The sequence below is a fragment of the Salvelinus namaycush genome, chromosome 35 (genome assembly GCF_016432855.1).
Source record: "Salvelinus namaycush isolate Seneca chromosome 35, SaNama_1.0, whole genome shotgun sequence".
NCBI lineage: Eukaryota > Metazoa > Chordata > Actinopteri > Salmoniformes > Salmonidae > Salvelinus > Salvelinus namaycush.
The window spans coordinates 6,561,625-6,579,573 of record NC_052341.1 but is presented as its reverse complement, the minus strand read 5'-3'; the positions used below and the strand labels follow the sequence as shown (position 1 = coordinate 6,579,573).

Below are 17,949 nucleotides of genomic sequence, written 5' to 3'. Positions count from 1 at the left end.
GGGGGATGGTTGCTTACAGTTTTTTTGGTTTTGATTTGGCCAGACATGGGAGCCAAACGTGTGTGTTTCCGTGTGTGTGTGTGTGTGTGTTTCCGTGTGTGTGTGTGTGTGTTTCCGTGTGTGTGTGTGTTTCCGTGTGTGTGTGTGTTTCCGTGTGTGTGTGTGTTTCCGTGTGTGTGTGTGTTTCCGTGTGTGTATGTGTTTCCGTGTGTGTGTGTGTTTCCGTGTGTGTGTGTGTTTCCGTGTGTGTGTGTGTTTCCGTGTGTGTGTGTGTTTCCGTGTGTGTGTGTGTTTCCGTGTGTGTGTGTGTTTCCGTGTGTGTGTGTTTCCGTGTGTGTGTGTGTGTTTCCGTGTGTGTGTGTGTTTCCGTGTGTGTGTGTGTTTCCGTGTGTGTGTGTGTTTCCGTGTGTGTATGTGTTTCCGTGTGTGTGTGTGTTTCCGTGTGTGTGTGTGTGTGTTTCCGTGTGTGTGTGTGTTTCCGTGTGTGTGTGTGTTTCCGTGTGTGTGTGTGTGTGTTTCCGTGTGTGTGTGTGTTTCCGTGTGTGTGTGTGTTTCCGTGTGTGTGTGTGTGTTTCCGTGTGTGTGTGTGTTTCCGTGTGTGTGTGTGTTTCCGTGTGTGTGTGTGTTTCCGTGTGTGTGTGTGTTTCCGTGTGTGTATGTGTTTGTGTGTTTCCGTGTGTGTATGTGTTTCCGTGTGTGTGTGTGTTTGTGTGTTTCCGTGTGTGTATGTGTTTGTGTGTTTCCGTGTGTGTATGTGTTTGTGTGTTTCCGTGTGTGTGTGTGTTTGTGTGTTTCCGTGTGTGTATGTGTTTCCGTGTGTGTGTGTGTTTCCGTGTGTGTGTGTGTGTGTGTTTCCGTGTGTGTGTGTGTGTGTTTCCGTGTGTGTGTGTGTGTGTGTGTGTGTGTGTGTGTTTCCGTGTGTGTGTGTGTTTCCGTGTGTGTATGTGTTTCCGTGTGTGTGTGTGTGTGTGTGTTTCCGTGTGTGTGTGTGTTTCCATGTGTGTATGTGTTTCCGTGTGTGTGTATGTGTTTCCGTGTGTGTGTGTGTTTCCGTGTGTGTGTGTGTTTCCGTGTGTGTGTGTGTTTCCGTGTGTGTGTGTGTTTCCGTGTGTGTGTGTGTTTCCGTGTGTGTGTGTGTTTCCGTGTGTGTGTGTGTTTCCGTGTGTGTGTGTGTTTCCGTGTGTGTGTGTGTTTCCGTGTGTGTGTGTGTTTCCATGTGTGTTTCCATGTGTGTTTCTGTGTGTTTACTGCTTGTAGTCGTGTGTGAGGGGGATCTTGGTAGCATCTGGCCCTGTGGCGCTGTGCTGTGTGAAGTGATTGTTAGCGCTGCTGGTGCTGATATCAAAAGCACATTGAGCATCTGCCCTGGGCTTTGCAGCTCTGTAGCTCTGTGGCTGGGTGGCTGTCTATCTGAATGGGGCTGGACCCTCCAGCTGCAGTCACTCAAATCTGTTTAGACTACATCAACCTGACACTTAGCATTGGCTCTTAGCATGTTGATGTGCCTTTCACTGCTAGCGTGAATGTATTTTTACATGTGGAAAAGAGAAAGAACTTCATCAGACAGGACTCATTTTGCTCCAAAAGTGGTGTACAGATAGGGTTGTCTCTCTGCCTCAGTGATCTATCATTAAAGGGGCCCATAGGGGTTAGAGGTTTAACAAAACCACTTACAACTAGGAGAGGGCAAATAACCACCCTGTCATATTCTCACAACCACCCCTGTTCCCTGCTTTACTCCCTTTCTTTCTCTCTCATTCCCCCTCTCATACACCTTTCCCCCCTCTGTTTGTTTTATTTTCTCTCTGTAGAGCCTCATTTCCTACTAAATTAGACAGAAGAGCCTCACTCTATCTATTATCACAATTCTATATTGTTACCAAACGCTGCTGCTCCTAATGGAGGAGGTTCTCTTAATGCTGCTGGTCCTAATGGAGGAGGATCTCGTAATGCTGCTGGTCCTAATGGAGGAGGTCCTCTTAATTCTGCTGGTCCTAATGGAGGAGGTCCTCTTAATGCTGCTGGTCCTAATGGAGGAGGTCCTCGTAATGCTGCTGGTCCTAATGGAGGAGGTCCTCTTAATGCTGCTGGTCCTAATGGAGGAGGTCCTCTTAATGCTGCTGGTCCTAATGGAGGAGGTTCTCTTAATGCTGCTGGTCCTAATGGAGGAGGTCCTCTTAATGCTGCTGGTCCTAATGGAGGAGGTCCTCTTAATTCTGCTGGTCCTACTGGAGGAGGTTCTCGTAATGCTGCTGGTCCTAATGGAGAAGGTTCTCGTAATGCTGCTGGTCCTAATGGAGGAGGTTCTCGTAATGCTGCTGGTCCTAATGGAGGAGGTTCTCTTAATGCTGCTGGTCCTAATGGAGGAGGTCCTCTTAATGCTGCTGGTCCTAATGGAGGAGGTCCTCTTAATGCTGCTGGTCCTAATGGAGGAGGTCCTCTTAATGCTGCTGGTCCTAATGGAGGAGGTCCTCTTAATGCTACTGGTCCTAATGGAGGAGGTTTTCTTAATGCTGCTGGTCCTAATGGAGGAGGTTTTCTTAATGCTGCTGGTCCTAATGGAGGAGGTCCTCTTAATGCTGCTGGTCCTAATGGAGGAGGTTTTCTTAATGCTGCTGGTCCTAATGGAGGAGGTCCTCTTAATGCTGCTGGTCCTAATGGAGGAGGTCCTCTTAATGCTGCTGGTCCTAATGCTGCTGGTCTCTTATTGCCAATTGTCATTATACAGACAGAATGGGTTGACTAGACCATGCGTGACCACTAGCTCTCTCGCTCTCGCTCTCGCTCTCTCGCCAGCGATGTCTCTCTTCCCAGAAAAATCTGTGAATTTAAGTAATGATTTTGTAAATTAGGGAATTTGGGTTATTCCTAATATTGTGTGGCGCAGTATGTGGGTTAGCCAGCCCTAGAGCCCTGGTTGTGTCCAGAGCTGGAGGAATGGCTTGAGACTAATGAAGCGAACACGGCGTCTGTCTGAACGATGGCTTTATAATGACACTGACAAGCATGAGAGATTCCCAACAATCTGTAACCCATTTGGACACAGCTCACAGACACATCCCTCTTTTCCTCTCTGGCACCCTCCCCTCTCTTCCCCGATCTCTCCCTCTACCCCTCTCTCACACACACGTACTGGCAGTACAATTCAGAGGCCAGATAAGCAAATACTTGGAACCTCCTTTTAACAGTTCCTCATTGTTTGATGTTAGTGAAATCTTATCTGCTCAGCCGTTACTGTAAATGAAAACAGGTTTTAATGTAAATCTCCCAGTGACTTTGAGCGTTATATTAAAAAGCTACGCTGTTCCTCCCTTTAACACATATCACAGATCCTGGTACAGTGTATGGGGGAGGACAGAGGCTTAAATCAATCCCACATTTGATCCTAGCGGGCGTGTGGCAGCCTTTATTGGGTTTTGGGGGCTGATACTGTTGCATTACAGCTGATGTGTGAGGCGTGGGCCAGCAGGCAGTAATGGAGGATCCTGTTGCTCTAATGTGATGAACCTGATACCCTCAGCCACACCGCTGGGAACGACTAACACACACACACACACACACACACACACACACACACACACACACACACACACACACACACACACACACACACAGAGAGATATAACCAAACTCACACACAGTCATCCATCCACAATGGCCTGCTGTCTGCATTGAATAGTGTGGATGCATAGAACTGGATTTTAGAGTAGACTATTTGCAGTACATAGTGTACTTTAGAGTTGCAATGAACATAATGAGACAATTACGGGGAATCATCTACCCCAGTAAAAGTAATGCGTGTAGTGTCAGTCATAGATGTTTAGTGTCAGATCTTCAGTCCACAAATCAAATCAAAGTTTATTTGTTACGTGCACAGGATACAGGGTGTAAACGGCACAATGTAATGCTTACTTGCAGGCTCTCCTTAACAGTGCAGTACACTGTATCAATTGGGGCAGCAGGTAGCCTAGCAGTTAAGAGTGTTGGACCATTAACTGAAAGATTGCTGGTTTGAATCCCCGAGCCAACTAGGTGAAAAATCTTGCGATATGCCCTTGAGAAAGGCATATCGCTCCTGTTAGTCGCTCCGAATAAGAGCGTCTGCTAAATGACTAAAATATAAATATTATCAAAAATATTCACCTACTGTACAGTATGCGGTACAGAAGTGATGATTGAGAGCCCACTTGGCTGGCTGTGTAATAGACTGGGTCAACTCTCTTAACTCCTTCGAGGTGGATCTGGACAGGCTCTATGCTGAGGCCCACCCAGCCTCTCTCTGTGTGTAGCCCTGGGCCTCGTCCAGCGCTCTGGCCTTTCACCCCTGGTTCTCATTACCACCACCCAGAGGGAGAGGAGAGGTGGAGAGGGTACTCACTGGGCCTCGTCCAGCACTCTGGCCTTTCACCCCTGGTTCTCATTACCACCACCCAGAGGGAGAGGAGTGGTGGAGAGGGTACTCACTGGGCCTCGTCCAGCACTCTGGCCCGTCACCCCTGGTTCTCATTACCACCACCCAGAGGGAGAGGAGAGGTGGAGAGGGTACTCACTGGGCCTCGTCCAGCACTCTGGCCCGTCACCCCTGGTTCTCATTACCACCACCCAGAGGGAGAGGAGAGGTGGAGAGGGTACTCACTGGGCCTCGTCCAGCGCTCTGGCCCGTCACCCCTGGTTCTCAGTACCACCACCCAGAGGGAGAGGAGAGGTGGAGAGGGTACTCACTGGGCCTCGTCCAGCACTCTGGCCCGTCACCCCTGGTTCTCATTACCACCACCCAGAGGGAGAGGAGTGGTGGAGAGGGTACTCACTGGGCCTCGTCCAGCACTCTGGCCCGTCACCCCTGGTTCTCATTACCACCACCCAGAGGGAGAGGAGAGGTGGAGAGGGTACTCACTCGGCCTCGTCCAGCACTCTGGCCCGTCACCCCTGGTTCTCATTACCACCACCCAGAGGGAGAGGAGAGGTGGAGAGGGTACTCACTGGGCCTCGTCCAGCACTCTGGCCCGTCACCCCTGGTTCCCATTACCACCACCCAGAGGGAGAGGAGAGGTGGAGAGGGTACTCACTGGGCCTTGTCCAGCGCTCTGGCCCGTCACCCCTGGTTCTCATTACCACCACCCAGAGGGAGAGGAGAGGTGGAGAGGGTACTCACTGGGCCTCGTCCAGCGCTCTGGCCCGTCACCCCTGGTTCTCATTACCACCACCCAGAGGGAGAGGAGAGGAGGAGAGGGTACTCACTGGGCCTCGTCCAGCGCTCTGGCCCGTCACCCCTGGTTCTCATTACCACCACCCAGAGGGAGAGGAGAGGTAGAGAGGGTACTCACTGGGCCTCGTCCAAAGCTCTGGCCCATCACCCCTGGTTCTCATTACCACCACCCAGAGGGAGAGGAGAGGAGGAGAGGGTACTCACTGGGCCTCGTCCAGCGCTCTGGCCCGTCACCCCTGGTTTTCATTACCACCACCCAGAGGGGGAGGGAAGGTGGAGAGGGTACTCACTGGGCCTCGTCCAGCGCTCTGGCCCGTCACCCCTGGTTCTCATTACCACCACCCAGAGGGAGAGGAGAGGTAGAGAGGGTACTCACTGGGCCTCGTCCAGCGCTCTGGCCCATCACCCCTGGTTCTCATTACCACCACCCAGAGGGGGAGGGAAGGTGGAGAGGGTACTCACTGGGCCTCGAGCGAGAAGCAGAGAGGCAGAGGCCCATGGCTGGGCTCCCTCCCTGGTACCCCTTAAACACAAACACACCAGGCTGAAACCTGAGCCCTGCAGAACCCCCCCGACCAAACCAAAGACGCCACCCTACCGCCCACCCGCCACAACCACCACCAGGGCCTGCGCTGTGCCTGTTCATAAATCAACCCGTGTTCCCCCTACCCCCCTTCCAGGAGAGACACACTACCTCTGTGGCTCTGATGACCAGCACAGAAATCAGGGAGGAAGGGAGAGTGGGAGAGGGGTGTTTCTGAAGAAAGGCTTCTTATTTTACTGTTTTGTTTTGTCTGGTTTGTTGCCTGATCTAGATAGATGATAGCCGGGGGGCATTGGTTGAGTTCCATGATAGCTTTGTGTGTGTGTGTGTGTGTGTGTGTGTGTGTGTGTGTGTGTGTGTGTGTGTGTGTGTGTGTGTGTGTGTGTGTTTAGAATTTTTCTATGATTTTGTGTGTGTAGATTTGTGGGGCCGTGTATGCTTTGGTTCAGTATGTTGTGCTTTACTTGACCATAGTGTGTATTGATCGGGCTACACAGAGCCCACATGCACACTCCGTGTTGTGTGGCTAGAGAGGTAAAGTGATCTGGAGTGATGTGAGCTGCCTGCCTGCCGCGTGACTCTAACTGAGCCAGGCTGGAAGTCATCAGCCGGCCAGGAGAGCCAACATGGAGACCCGGCAAGTCTGTTACTATGTGCTCCGTGTGTACTTTTCACTATTTTTCAGAACCTCATAATTCACTCAGGGGACTTTTCTCTTTTTCTTTTTTATGATTTACCTTGGTGAGCTGAGCGGGATGCTTACTGACTGACTGACTGACTGTAAACTCTGTATGTATTAGGGAGTGTTTCTCCTATGTGGTCATTCTATACCTGTGTCTGGCCTTCTCAGTGCCAGAGGATCCTAGCAGGTCTGTGGGTTAGTTCTTAAGGACACTGGAGGGCCTGGATAGATAGAGGCCACAGTTTAAGGGCACCATTCATCTCAGTTCAGAGATTAGCTCGGGGCCAGAGGTCGAACGGCAAGGGGTGAGTGTGGCTGGGCAGAGACCCCCACAGCTGCACTGTACAGTTTGTACACAGCCTGTGTAGAGTTACATCTCCACAGCCAACTGCACTTGTCAACGAGACGTGTGTGTGCATGTCTGTGTATTAATAAGAGTAGGTTCTGTGTGTGTACATTATGAATGTGTCTTTCCAGCAGCAGTCGTCCTCTGGGGAAGCTACAGGAAGTGGGTGTGGCCTGGACCCACCTGCTCTGTCAGTCACAGGGAGGACAGCTGCTGCTGAGTAGCTGGCGTCAGGATTCCACGACAACAGACGGACATCCATCACCGACGATAGCTGCCTAGTGGGTCCTCCTGCCCTCAGCTGTGGCCTGGATTCCTACTGCCCCCCCTCCACAACCCCCTATAGACCTTTCAGACCCCCTGCAATCCTACAGGCACCTCTGGCCAGTCTGACCCCATCCCTTGGGCCTACACTCCTAGGTTCTAGATACCACCTTCTTTCTAAGAGTGTACTGTCTGTTGGCTGTCTGCTCTGTACAAGTGCACACTTTGAGGGATTACAATTCAGATTCAGATCTAGATTCAGAGTTCTGGATTTGCACCTGTTAGTAATTTCTTGACACATATTTTAGTCATTCTGATTGTGTCTAGGATGGTTCCTATCATGTTATGTGATGGTCATTCATGGAGTGATGAGACATTATTCAGAAAGTGGGATGGGCCTCCATCATACTTGCTGGGGATTGGTGGAGGCCTACCCAGTCAGATGACTGGCAGCTGAGTGCTCCAGTCCAGGTTGAGCAGGGGCGGGCTCCCAGGTCACGGTGGCGATGGTGTTTACCAGCCTGCGTAGACAGAGGTGATTTATGGAGAGGTGAGGGGTGACGTCCCTGCAGTGTGCACTTATGAACAGAGAGAGCATGAGCTGGGACTCTGAAACCAGAGATTTAGGGCATAATTATTCTCACACCTCAATCCCACTCCCTCCCTCTCCTCCTCCCATTCACCCAGAGGCCTCTCAATTGGTCTGCCAGGGGGCCAGGCACACGTGCTGCGGCCCACCATGGAGCGCAGTTAAAAAGTCATTCATTAAGACTGCTTACCCCACCTGTGTGTGAACTGGCCTGCAGGGACAGAGAGCGAGCAGGAGAGAGGATGGATAGATGGAGATGGGTTAGGAGCAGGGGGGGCTGCCTGTCTCCCTCCGTAACTACGGCTCCTCAGGCAGGCTGGCAGGCTTCTCACATCAGCAGGCAGGCAGGCTTCTCACATCAGCAGGCAGGCAGGCTTCTTACATCAGCAGGCTGGCAGGCTTCTCACATCAGCAGGCAGGCAGGCTTCTCACATCAGCAGGCAGGCAGGCTTCTCACATCAGCAGGCAGGCAGGCTTCTCACATCAGCAGGCAGGCAGGCAGGCTTCTCACATCAGCAGGCAGGCAGGCAGGCTTCTCACACCAGCAGGCAGGCAGGCAGGCTTCTCACACCAGCAGGCAGGCAGGCAGGCTTCTCACACCAGCAGGCAGGCTTCTCACATCAGCAGGCAGGCAGGCTTCTCACACCAGCAGGCTGGCCACACCAGCAGGCTGGCCACACCAGCAGGCAGGCAAGATTCTCACATCAGCAGGCAGGCAAGCTTCTCACAGCAGCAGGCTGGCAGGACACCAGATCATTACTTAGGGCTCTTTCGTTTCTCTGTGTTGTTCGTAGTTGATGCACCAGTCCATGTATTGTATTGTATTGTTGTGTCTCTGATAAGTGACTTTCGGTCCTTAAAAAGCGCAATAAAAATCCCATGTTATTTTATATATATATTATAATTATTATCCTTATTATGATGCTGTATCTGACTTCCCTGTCTCTCCTCTCCTTAGTTTCCTGTCCCTGGTAGGGGGTAGTGTGGACCAGATGGGCCGGTCAGAGCTCAGACAGTGTGTGGAGGCCAGTGTGAAATGTCAAGGTCTAGAGGCCCTGGCTGAAACCCTCAACACCACCCCAGACACACTGCAGCTCATCATAGACGGACTCACCCAGCCTCCTGGCTTTGACATCCGCCAAGGTAAAACCTCACCTAAGTCCCAGACCTACTGTCATCATAGTCCTATTACAGGAGTCTGGTGTCAGAGCCTTGTCCTGGGCCGTATCTAAAGCCATTCACCCTTTACTGGACGCCTCTCCTGAGGACCATTACTACAACTCACCCATATCAACAGGCCTGTTATAAATGTTATCCTACTCCAGCCCAGCCCAAGCACTGACCCAACCTGTCATTTAATAAGACTGGGCCTCTCCATCTCTCTCTCTCTCTCTCTCTCTCTCTCTCTCTCTCTCTCTCTCTCGCTCTCTCTCTCTCTCGCTCTCTCGCTCTCTCGCTCTCTCTCTCTCTCTCTCTCTCTCTCTCTCTCGCTCTCTCTCGCTCTCTCGCTCTCTCTCTCTCTCTTTCTCTCTTTCTCTCTCTCTCTCTCTCTCTCTCTCTCTCTCTCTCTGTGGCTCTTGGTCAGCTGGTTAATTGGTCAGCTGGTTCCTATTGTAGAACAGTGAAAAAGTGATCCAGTCATCTCAATAAGCACGGCTCCTCCTCGTCATGAAACATTATATGCTGTTATCACCCGTCCCTGCAGGAAAACAGTGTTGTGCTTATCCCGCCTAGTGGTTGTAGCAGAGGCCGTGTTGTTGTTTTATAGATGATCTTAGTTTTTCTCAACTAGACGCCACAGGGGAGTGAGGTCACCGTGGAGGACGCAGCAGTGTAGTTCTGGATTTCTCCTTAAAGACAAGAGCCTCTTTCTCATTAATAATATATCTGTCGGCAGGCAGGACAGTAACGACCTGGGTCTTCCCCCTCCAAATGATGACAGGGGACATCAAAGCCTGGAGCACTGCCCGGCCCAGTCTAGGCCCCTCAAACACACAGGCTCTGGGGAACTGGGGAGGGGGTTGGATCTACAGTATGAAGGGGAGGTAGATGAGTGTGGGATGATATGAGGGGAGAGATGCCAGAATCACAACCCAGACCACTGGCACTCTGTCTGTCTGTCCTAAGTGTATCAGTTCGCCTCACTTCAGAGGGATTGTAGACTGGCTGGTCATTGCTGACAACTATGAAGTGCGGTAGAGAAATAGAGCGATCCACAGCCTCAAGTGTTGACTTGGCTTCAATCCTGAACAGAAATGTTCCATTGTCATGTTCTGTCTCTAAAGGGCATGCTGGTAGCAGCACTGGTGCAGTGAGTTCAGATCAGTCATGGGTGACTGTCAATCATATTGAATGAGAGAGGGGTGTGTAGGGTAGTGTGTTGGGAGCTGGGTGTCAGCGTCTGGAGGTCATGGGTTCAGCAGCAGGTTGAGGTGCTCAGGTTCTGTTGTGATGTGTCTCGGTGCATACTCAGCTGTGTCAACAGATAGCATGCGATTCGGGTGTTAGAAGAGGATAATTGTAGATGAGTGTTTCCTGGACCGTGAGCCCATGTTGAAGTTAATGCTCCAGAAAACGGACAAAATGGAAAACTGAAAAAGCAAAGCCCGTGAGGAATGTGGAAGTATGCAGAAGCAAATATTGGGTATCCTGCTTAGGAATATGATATCTGGTCTTCATTCCACTGTTTAACCTCCCTCCTTTCCTTTCTCTCTTTCACTCCCCCCCAGACTTCGAGAAGGCGGACTTCAAGCGTGGCATTGTGTCTATGAGTGACCTGAGAGAGGGGGTGGTTCTGACGGGCCGGGTGGAAAACGCCACTCTGTTCGGGGCCTTCGTGGACATCGGAGTGGGCCGCAACGGACTGATCCATAAGAAGTACATCACTCCAGACAAGCTGCCAGCTGACCAGAGGAGACGCAGCCTAGCCCTGGGCCCCGGGGAGAAGGTGGAGGTCAGGGTGCTCAATGTGGACCCTCAGCGGGGCCGCATTGGACTGGACCTCATACGGGTCCTCAGATAGACCAGTGTGGACTGGACCATGGCTTTGCACTTGGGTCATGTTCAGTAGGGCGAAAATGTTTTAAAACAGTAAAAGTACTACCCGAACACGACCCTTCTGTGTAGCCACTCCTAGAGCATCTCTGTGACAGAAGATACTGACATGGATGTTGAAGTGTCATTCATTGCTGACATGTTCTGTTAATGTAGTTTTCAGTATGTTGGACCAACTCTTTATGCCTCAGTTTGTATTATTTTAAAAAACAATGTTTAAACATGTTTTGAGAAATGTATTAATAAATGGAACATGATCAGCTAAAGTGATGAAAATCAAGCCTAACTGAATTTTTGTCAAACCCAGTATTGTGACATAGTCTGTTAAATGATGATTGGCTAGGTACTCATTTAAATTATTCCCACCTGCTGGATGTCGTTACTGTGGCAAGTATCAGACGGTGTCGCTCCTGTCTTGTTACCCAGACGGCCCTGCCAGTGAGTTGATTGACAGTCTCTGAGTGGCGGGGCAGGGGGAGATGGAGGTCTCTGCCAGACTGCAATAAGCCAGAGGGCCACAGAGAGAGGAGCCCAGACACAATTATCCCAGGACAGAGCCGTTGTGCCGCACTAATCATACGCTTCAAAATGAATCCCATATTCCCCTCTGTATTATCCAATCTGTTTGTGTTTATGTGGCACAAATTGAGAAATGCATCAATAAGGCACACACAAGCCTGCTGGAGTCCCCTGTGTAAACCTTGGAGAATACACAACCAGTGTTGCTCCCTCCAGGATAGAAGGGGCATTTGCATAGTGCATCTAACACCGTCATTGTGTTACAGAGATGTTTCATCAAGACTGACCAACAGTGGCAGTGCTTTGTGGTGATGAAAGACTATACATGCCTATTGGCTTCATGTACACTCCATTGTGTTGTCTCTTTAGTTTCTAGATCAGTGTTATTGTTTAGTGTTTGAGTGGCTTTGTCATTTTTCATGTTGTCTCCTAATCAGAGTTATAAATCGCTTAGCTTTTCAGTAGTGTTGTCATTTTTCATGTTCTTTCCTATTTTCTCTCTCTCTCTCTGTGTGTGTGTGTGTGTGTGTGTGTGTGTGTGTGTGTGTGTGTGTGGTCGATCTGTGTCGTGTGTGAGAGAAGTAGGGTCTGACAGGAGTGTGTTCAATCTTTTCCCTCTCACTTGGGCTCCTAGACACAGAGCTTTCCATGGTCTCCCCACACGGTCCTGTCCTGCCGTCCAGCCAGAGAGAGCCACTTCACAAGGGGAGACCAGTGTCATTACAACCCTCTCTTCAGGAGCACAAGTCACTCTCCCCTCTGGACGTGACCACGCAGATACGAGAGGCAATTTGCCTGGCAGCTACTGTCGTGTATGTATCAAACACTCTGGTGGAGCCCCCCAAACAAGAAGGCAGGCTGCAGCTAGCCTCGGTAGAGGCTGATTCAAATGACTAACGGTGAGGATGGGAGGGATCCTGCCTTCTCTGTGGTCTCTCTGCTGTGTTTCTGACTGAGTTCTATGACCATTCATCCATCTCTCCCATCTCTGTCCCATAGAGGTCGGCTCACTGCCAAACAAGACCTCACGGTTTAACACTGTTTGACTTCAGTATTCGACGTTTGTCCACGGAGGGGTAATGGAAACATCATCCATGGTGTGCAAAACGGAAAGGGATCTCCAAGTTGGCCATGTTTGTTGCGTGCGTGCGTGCTTGCTTGCGTGCGTGCGTGCGTGCGTGAGAGAGACTAAGTCCTGGTGTGAGGTCACTTTATGAAGGGTGTGTAATAGATTGTATCCTCCACCTCCTTCCAGCCCTATTGGGCTCTGAGTCATCTCCCCACAATGACATAGTGCTTGATGATGGGCAGAGGCCAGCAGTAAACCAACCAGCTTAGGGTTGGGTGGATGTAAGGATTTAGTGCCATGGTATGGAACATGTCTTTTCAATATCAAGTCAAGTTTATTTGTCATATGCACAGCATACACATGTTGTACACAGTACAATAAAACGTTAACTTGCAGGTTCACCTCTCAGCAATGCGACTATAAGAATGAAAGTTAAAATAAATAAAAATTAGCGACAAATTACAAATGTGTAATTTTCACAGAGTTTAGAGATTAACATTGTGGTCTTTTGGCAATAGTGTGGGGAAGGTATTCATAGACTGGTGAACCACAGCATGGATCATCTGCTCTCAAACTGATATTGAGCTAAAGTCATGCCCTAGTTCAGCGTTCTCCAAACACGGTCCTGGGGACCCCAAGAGGTGCATGTTGTGATTTTTGCCCAAACACTACACAGCTGATTCAAATCATCAAATAGTCATCAAGCTTTGATGATTTGAATCAGCTGTGTAGTGTTTGGGTAAAAACCAAAAGGTGCACCTCTTGAGGTCCCCAGGACTGAGTTTGGGAAATGCTTCCCTAGTTCATACCCTAGTTGTCTGAACTCTTCCCAGCAGCACCTGTCACCCATATCCCTCACACCTACGATGAGTCAATAACCTGCCCATCTGCAAAGCACAGAGACTAATAATGTACAGGACTGTATGATCCTGTCCCAACTGCATGTTGCTGTACAGTACCAGAGGTTCAGCTAGCTGCTAGAGATGGCTTATTACAGCGAGTTAGTGTGTCTGGCTTTTTGCGACCGTGTTGACAGTGGGGAGAGAGGAATGGATGAGGGAGGTATGGAATGACACAGCAAATGAAAGACTTTCTCTGGTTTCTTCTCTCTGACCTCATCAGTATGATCGTGGGTTTTATGAGCTCCTTACACCCTGCGCATAATTTACCACACACCACACACACAGCTTAGATCAAAGTAGCTAAGTTCATACAAGGAATGCGCAATTATCCCCAAAGAATCAGCTCTGTACTGGGGCTTCAATATAATGAAAGTCAAAAGTGATAAAACAGATTTAGAGATTCTTCATATCTGCTAACCCCCTGTATACCTACAGCACATACTCATTCAGATACTGTTCTCTCTAATGCACTCAGTGGCGATGCCTGGGGGCAGGTGACTGGCTGGCTGTTTTGCATTTTCTCCGCACCTCATCAGCAGAGCTTATAAAGGCCTGTGTCCCCAAACGAGGAGGAATATTAACTGTGGCGCGCGAGCGTCTGATTAGCGGCCCTTCCTTCTGGGAGCCAGTCCCCTTCTCTGGGCGTTCAGAGCTGTAATTCACTACCCCACTGCACCGGGGGCGATTACCGTAACTACGTTACCCGGCTTGCACATCCCCTCCAGCCTTGCTGCTCATCTCCAATAAGTGGATAATGTCTTTAGACTGATTATGAGGGTGGAGGGGGTGAGCAGCCCCTCCAGCAGTTAGCCCTCTCTGGGTAAATATTTTCACAGCAGCCCAGGTGTTCCAGGCCCCACAAAGACATAAGGGACTGGGGGGAGAGAGACAGAGAAGGAAGGGGGAGAATGCTGTGTGTACGTGGGGGTAATGGATACCTTGTTGTGTTTAGAATTGCAGATGTTGATTCACCTCAGCATGGGAGGATACACACACACACATCCTATAGCTTCATTTCAGACTATTGCTTACAAAAGTACCTTCAGTGGAAAAGGATAGTGGACATGAGATTGTTTATTAATCTTGCACTCATCCACTGCTGAGTATAAGTCATTTTGTCTTCTCCCAACTTAGGCCTATACCCCCCCTACCACACACACAACACACTAACCCTCTCCAGGGCTGCACAGTGAGATGTGTTTTGGGACACGCCAGGCCCCTTCCTGTCCCCGGGTCGTGGCCGCCGTTGGTGGCTGATGGTGATTGACAGCTGAGACAGGAGAGTAGTGTTTTGGTTTGGTAGGGCCCTCGAGGGCCTCAGTATAGGGGAGGCCTTTATGTTGGAGTCCCTTACAGGACGCCAGTCAACTTTCTCACACTGATTCATATTCATATCTGTTATCCATATCTCATGTCCATCCCACAGGGATCACAGCTAGAGCTGGGACCAACACTGGGCCGGCCAGAGGAAGGAAGGGGGTTAAGGGGAAATCAGCAGAATACACTGGGAAACATTCTTCTGAGGCGCAGTATGGCTCGTTTGTGTTGCAGGATCCCAGTACTGATTCACTTGGTGATGGTGTCGTAGTACAGCGGTTCCCAAACTGTGGAGCGCGCAGGGGGAAACTCAGTCTGGCTTTAAACTTACTCTTGAAAGTTGTAATAGTAGAATGCACAAGGTGCAATTTAAAAAATGGAGTAGTGCATCATCAGTTCCTCTGGTCATGTCAGTCATTGCGTACCGTAGTACAGGGGTTCCCAAACTTTTTCACTCAGTCAAGGAGACCGAGTCAAGGCCGAGATCGGGAGGGGGGAGAGGGGTCAGAGACCGAGTCAAGACCGAGATCGGGAGGGGGGCGAGGGGTCAGAGACCGAGTCAAGACCGAGATCGGGAGGGGTCAGAGACTGAGTCAAAACCGAGATCGGGAGGGGGGCGAGGGGTCAGAGACCGAGTCAAGACCGAGATCGGGAGGGGGGCGAGGGGTCAGAGACTGAGTCAAGATCGGGAGGGGGGCGAGGGGTCAGACTGAGTCAAGGCCGAGATCGGGAGGGGGGCGAGGGGTCAGAGACTGAGTCAAGACTGGTACCAGACCAATGCGAGTCCAATTCCAGGCCATGATTGTGGTTGTCAGATCGCCACCACAATAAGAGCTAAAAAAAAAAAATCTGTTCATTCAGAAGAACATGGATTCTTTATCCATTCAGAGTAGTAAAAACATGCTAAGATCACCGGTCTCTAAACAATAGATAAAATACAAAATATTTTCCTCTGCTGTCCCTTTAGCGAGTGTGCGTCTCTCAAACAGTTTCACCCAGTCTCCCCTACTACCATAGCATGACAAGGTTTGTGGATATTTTTCTACAAATTTAAAAGACAGTAATGTTACGAGTGAAGTAGGAAGCCCAGGTTTCATTAGGCATTAAGATATATAAATGTGTCATGAAAGCAGTGTGCATATTTGGCCTGGCGAATAAGTTTTGTGTTGACTGAATGGGGGCTAAGAATTCTGTTATTTTTTACTCCACTGGTCTTGGCTGGTCTCTGGAAAAAAGTCCTCATTGTCTGAGACTGAGTCAAGACTGAGTAAAAAGTATCAGAGACTGAGACAAAACCTAGACACACCACAATGTGGGCTCGAGACCGGTTTTGAGTAACACAACACTGGTCGCAAGTATCTGTTCAGCTATTACATACCACTCCTTGTACTGCGGTGGCAGCGATGGTGATGGAGGTGGTGGTGGTCACCACCCGTGTGGTACTACTCTGTCAGCTGTTAGGAGGAAGGAAGAGGGCAGTCTATTTAGCTGGAGTACCGCTGGGCCCTGTTCCTCCCAGACAGCTAATGATGATCTATTTTTCCTGATGGCCAAACGGCTCAGGAACAGGAAGAGCTTTGGCTGTCATCATTCCCTACAATCACTTGCCCGATTAGCCCAGCGCTCCATTAGGCCTGCCACCAGCACAACTGTTAGCACAGCTGCTAACACCTCCGCAGCCCTCTGGGCACAGCCAGCCAGCGCAACTGTTTGTTTAGTCACAATTTCAGCTAGCCATTAATGCTGAGGCTAATGTAGAAATGCTATTAGCCAAGTTATGCTTTTGCCACAGCAGACTGAATAGCTGTCAGTGGTTAGCATTAACACAGATGCTATCTGGCACGGCCATAGACATATACATCATGAGGCACAGCTGGGATCGTTTCGGGAGGTCATTCCAGGTATAGGGAGTATCCATGAAAAGCTATGGTCACTGATTCAGTAGCCTGCTCATTCATGTATGCTAGTAATCCTCCAGCCGTTGCCTTAGTTCTTTCTGTTGTCATCAGGAGTGGAGGCAGGGTTACTAATGACTTGGGTTAGAGAGCAGGGCCAGAGGGACACTACTGACAGGGAACTGGATATACAGTAACTTCCTATGGGAAAATGATAGTGGAGGGAATAGTCCGGGAAGGGACTATGTTATTTATAGCTGTTTGTCTTGTTTTGGCACAGAGACCATATCATACTAGAGAATTGTAAGTGTGTTTTTGAGGACATTAGGGTTGAGCAACCTTGTGGAGTTGATTCATTCTGATTACTCTCGCTTTATAATTTAGCTACTACTCATGCTATAGCCACATGTTTCAAGCCAACACCACCTCACCTCTGATCACTATAACACTGTTACTCTCTGCCCCCTGGACACAAGAAATCAGAAAAGCATATTTCACTGATCTTCGAAGCCAGAGAGCTTGTTTCAAGCCTCATCAGAAAGAGCCAGAGCTTCCCGCTGAGTGATTACTCTGAATCCTGCTGTAGGCCAAACACAACACTGTTATGTTTAATACCTTAAAGCCCATGACCGGTTCATATGACCACAGAGCACCAGTCTGGCTCAGGGGATCTCTTTCCAGTGGCGAGGAGGCCTATTTTAAGAGATGGCCGCTGGAGGCTCCAGACTACGGCAGGGAAGTCCTCTCCCGAGGGCCAGCTGGGACCTGTGTTCTGGTGTTCTACTAACGTTGGTCTGCTGGATCTTCCAATGGAGCACAGAGGGAAGGAGGCAAGGACCATTTCATGTGTGGAGTGTGATTTTAGCCATGTGTGGAGTGTGTTATAGCACATCCCTGCCATAGTAGACGGTAGCAGATGGGCTCTGCTCACTGTTACGATACATACTTTCATTCTAACAGCAAGTACTGTACATACACTCCAACATTAGAGACAATTTACATTTTTACTGACCATAATAGGAGTGTTGGTTATATGCCCTGGTTATTCTGTAAATATCTCATAGGACTTGTTCATAGGACCTATAGTGTGCTACAAATTCATTCTGAGTTACAAGCCTTTTGTTAGATATGCCAACAGTGCAAATAGCAAGTGTATTCATGAGAAAGCACTTTGTGTGGTTTTTTACGTGAGACGTCTGATGCTCTGTAGATTCCCTCAGCATGCACTGAGATGACCTTGTTCAAGAAGAAAACAAATACTGTATCAGAGGACATAGCTAATATTCAGAGTTTGTTTAGCTGCTTCCCCGGGGCTATTTACAGTTGTTTTTTGTTTGTGTGCTATTGATTCCTGTGAAATTATAGAGAAATATTGAACAATTTATTTTCTCTAGGAAAAAAAGTTGTTGTTCAGCAACCAAGAGCAGAAAGTCAACGGGGCTTTGTTCAAACAAATATTGAAATGTATACTAAACAGTTCCTGGACAAAAAATACATGACGTTTTCAAAAAGTTTCTGTTCATAAACAAATGCATGGGTTGCCATCTCAGAGCAAAGTTCCC

At 49.4% G+C, this 17,949-nt stretch overlaps 1 protein-coding gene across 1 annotated transcript in view; it reads left to right on the top strand.

Annotated features, from left to right (window-relative positions):
* srbd1 (S1 RNA binding domain 1) overlaps positions 1-10,946 on the top strand; it is a 102,691-nt gene extending 91,745 nt beyond the window's left edge. Inside the window, exons 20-21 of the mRNA XM_038975045.1 lie at positions 8,590-8,774; positions 10,361-10,946. Coding sequence (XP_038830973.1) covers positions 8,590-8,774; positions 10,361-10,653 — 478 coding nt within the window. The 3' untranslated portion in view covers positions 10,654-10,946. The remainder of the gene's footprint in view (positions 1-8,589; positions 8,775-10,360) is intronic.
* Positions 10,947-17,949: the final 7,003 nt, after the last annotated feature.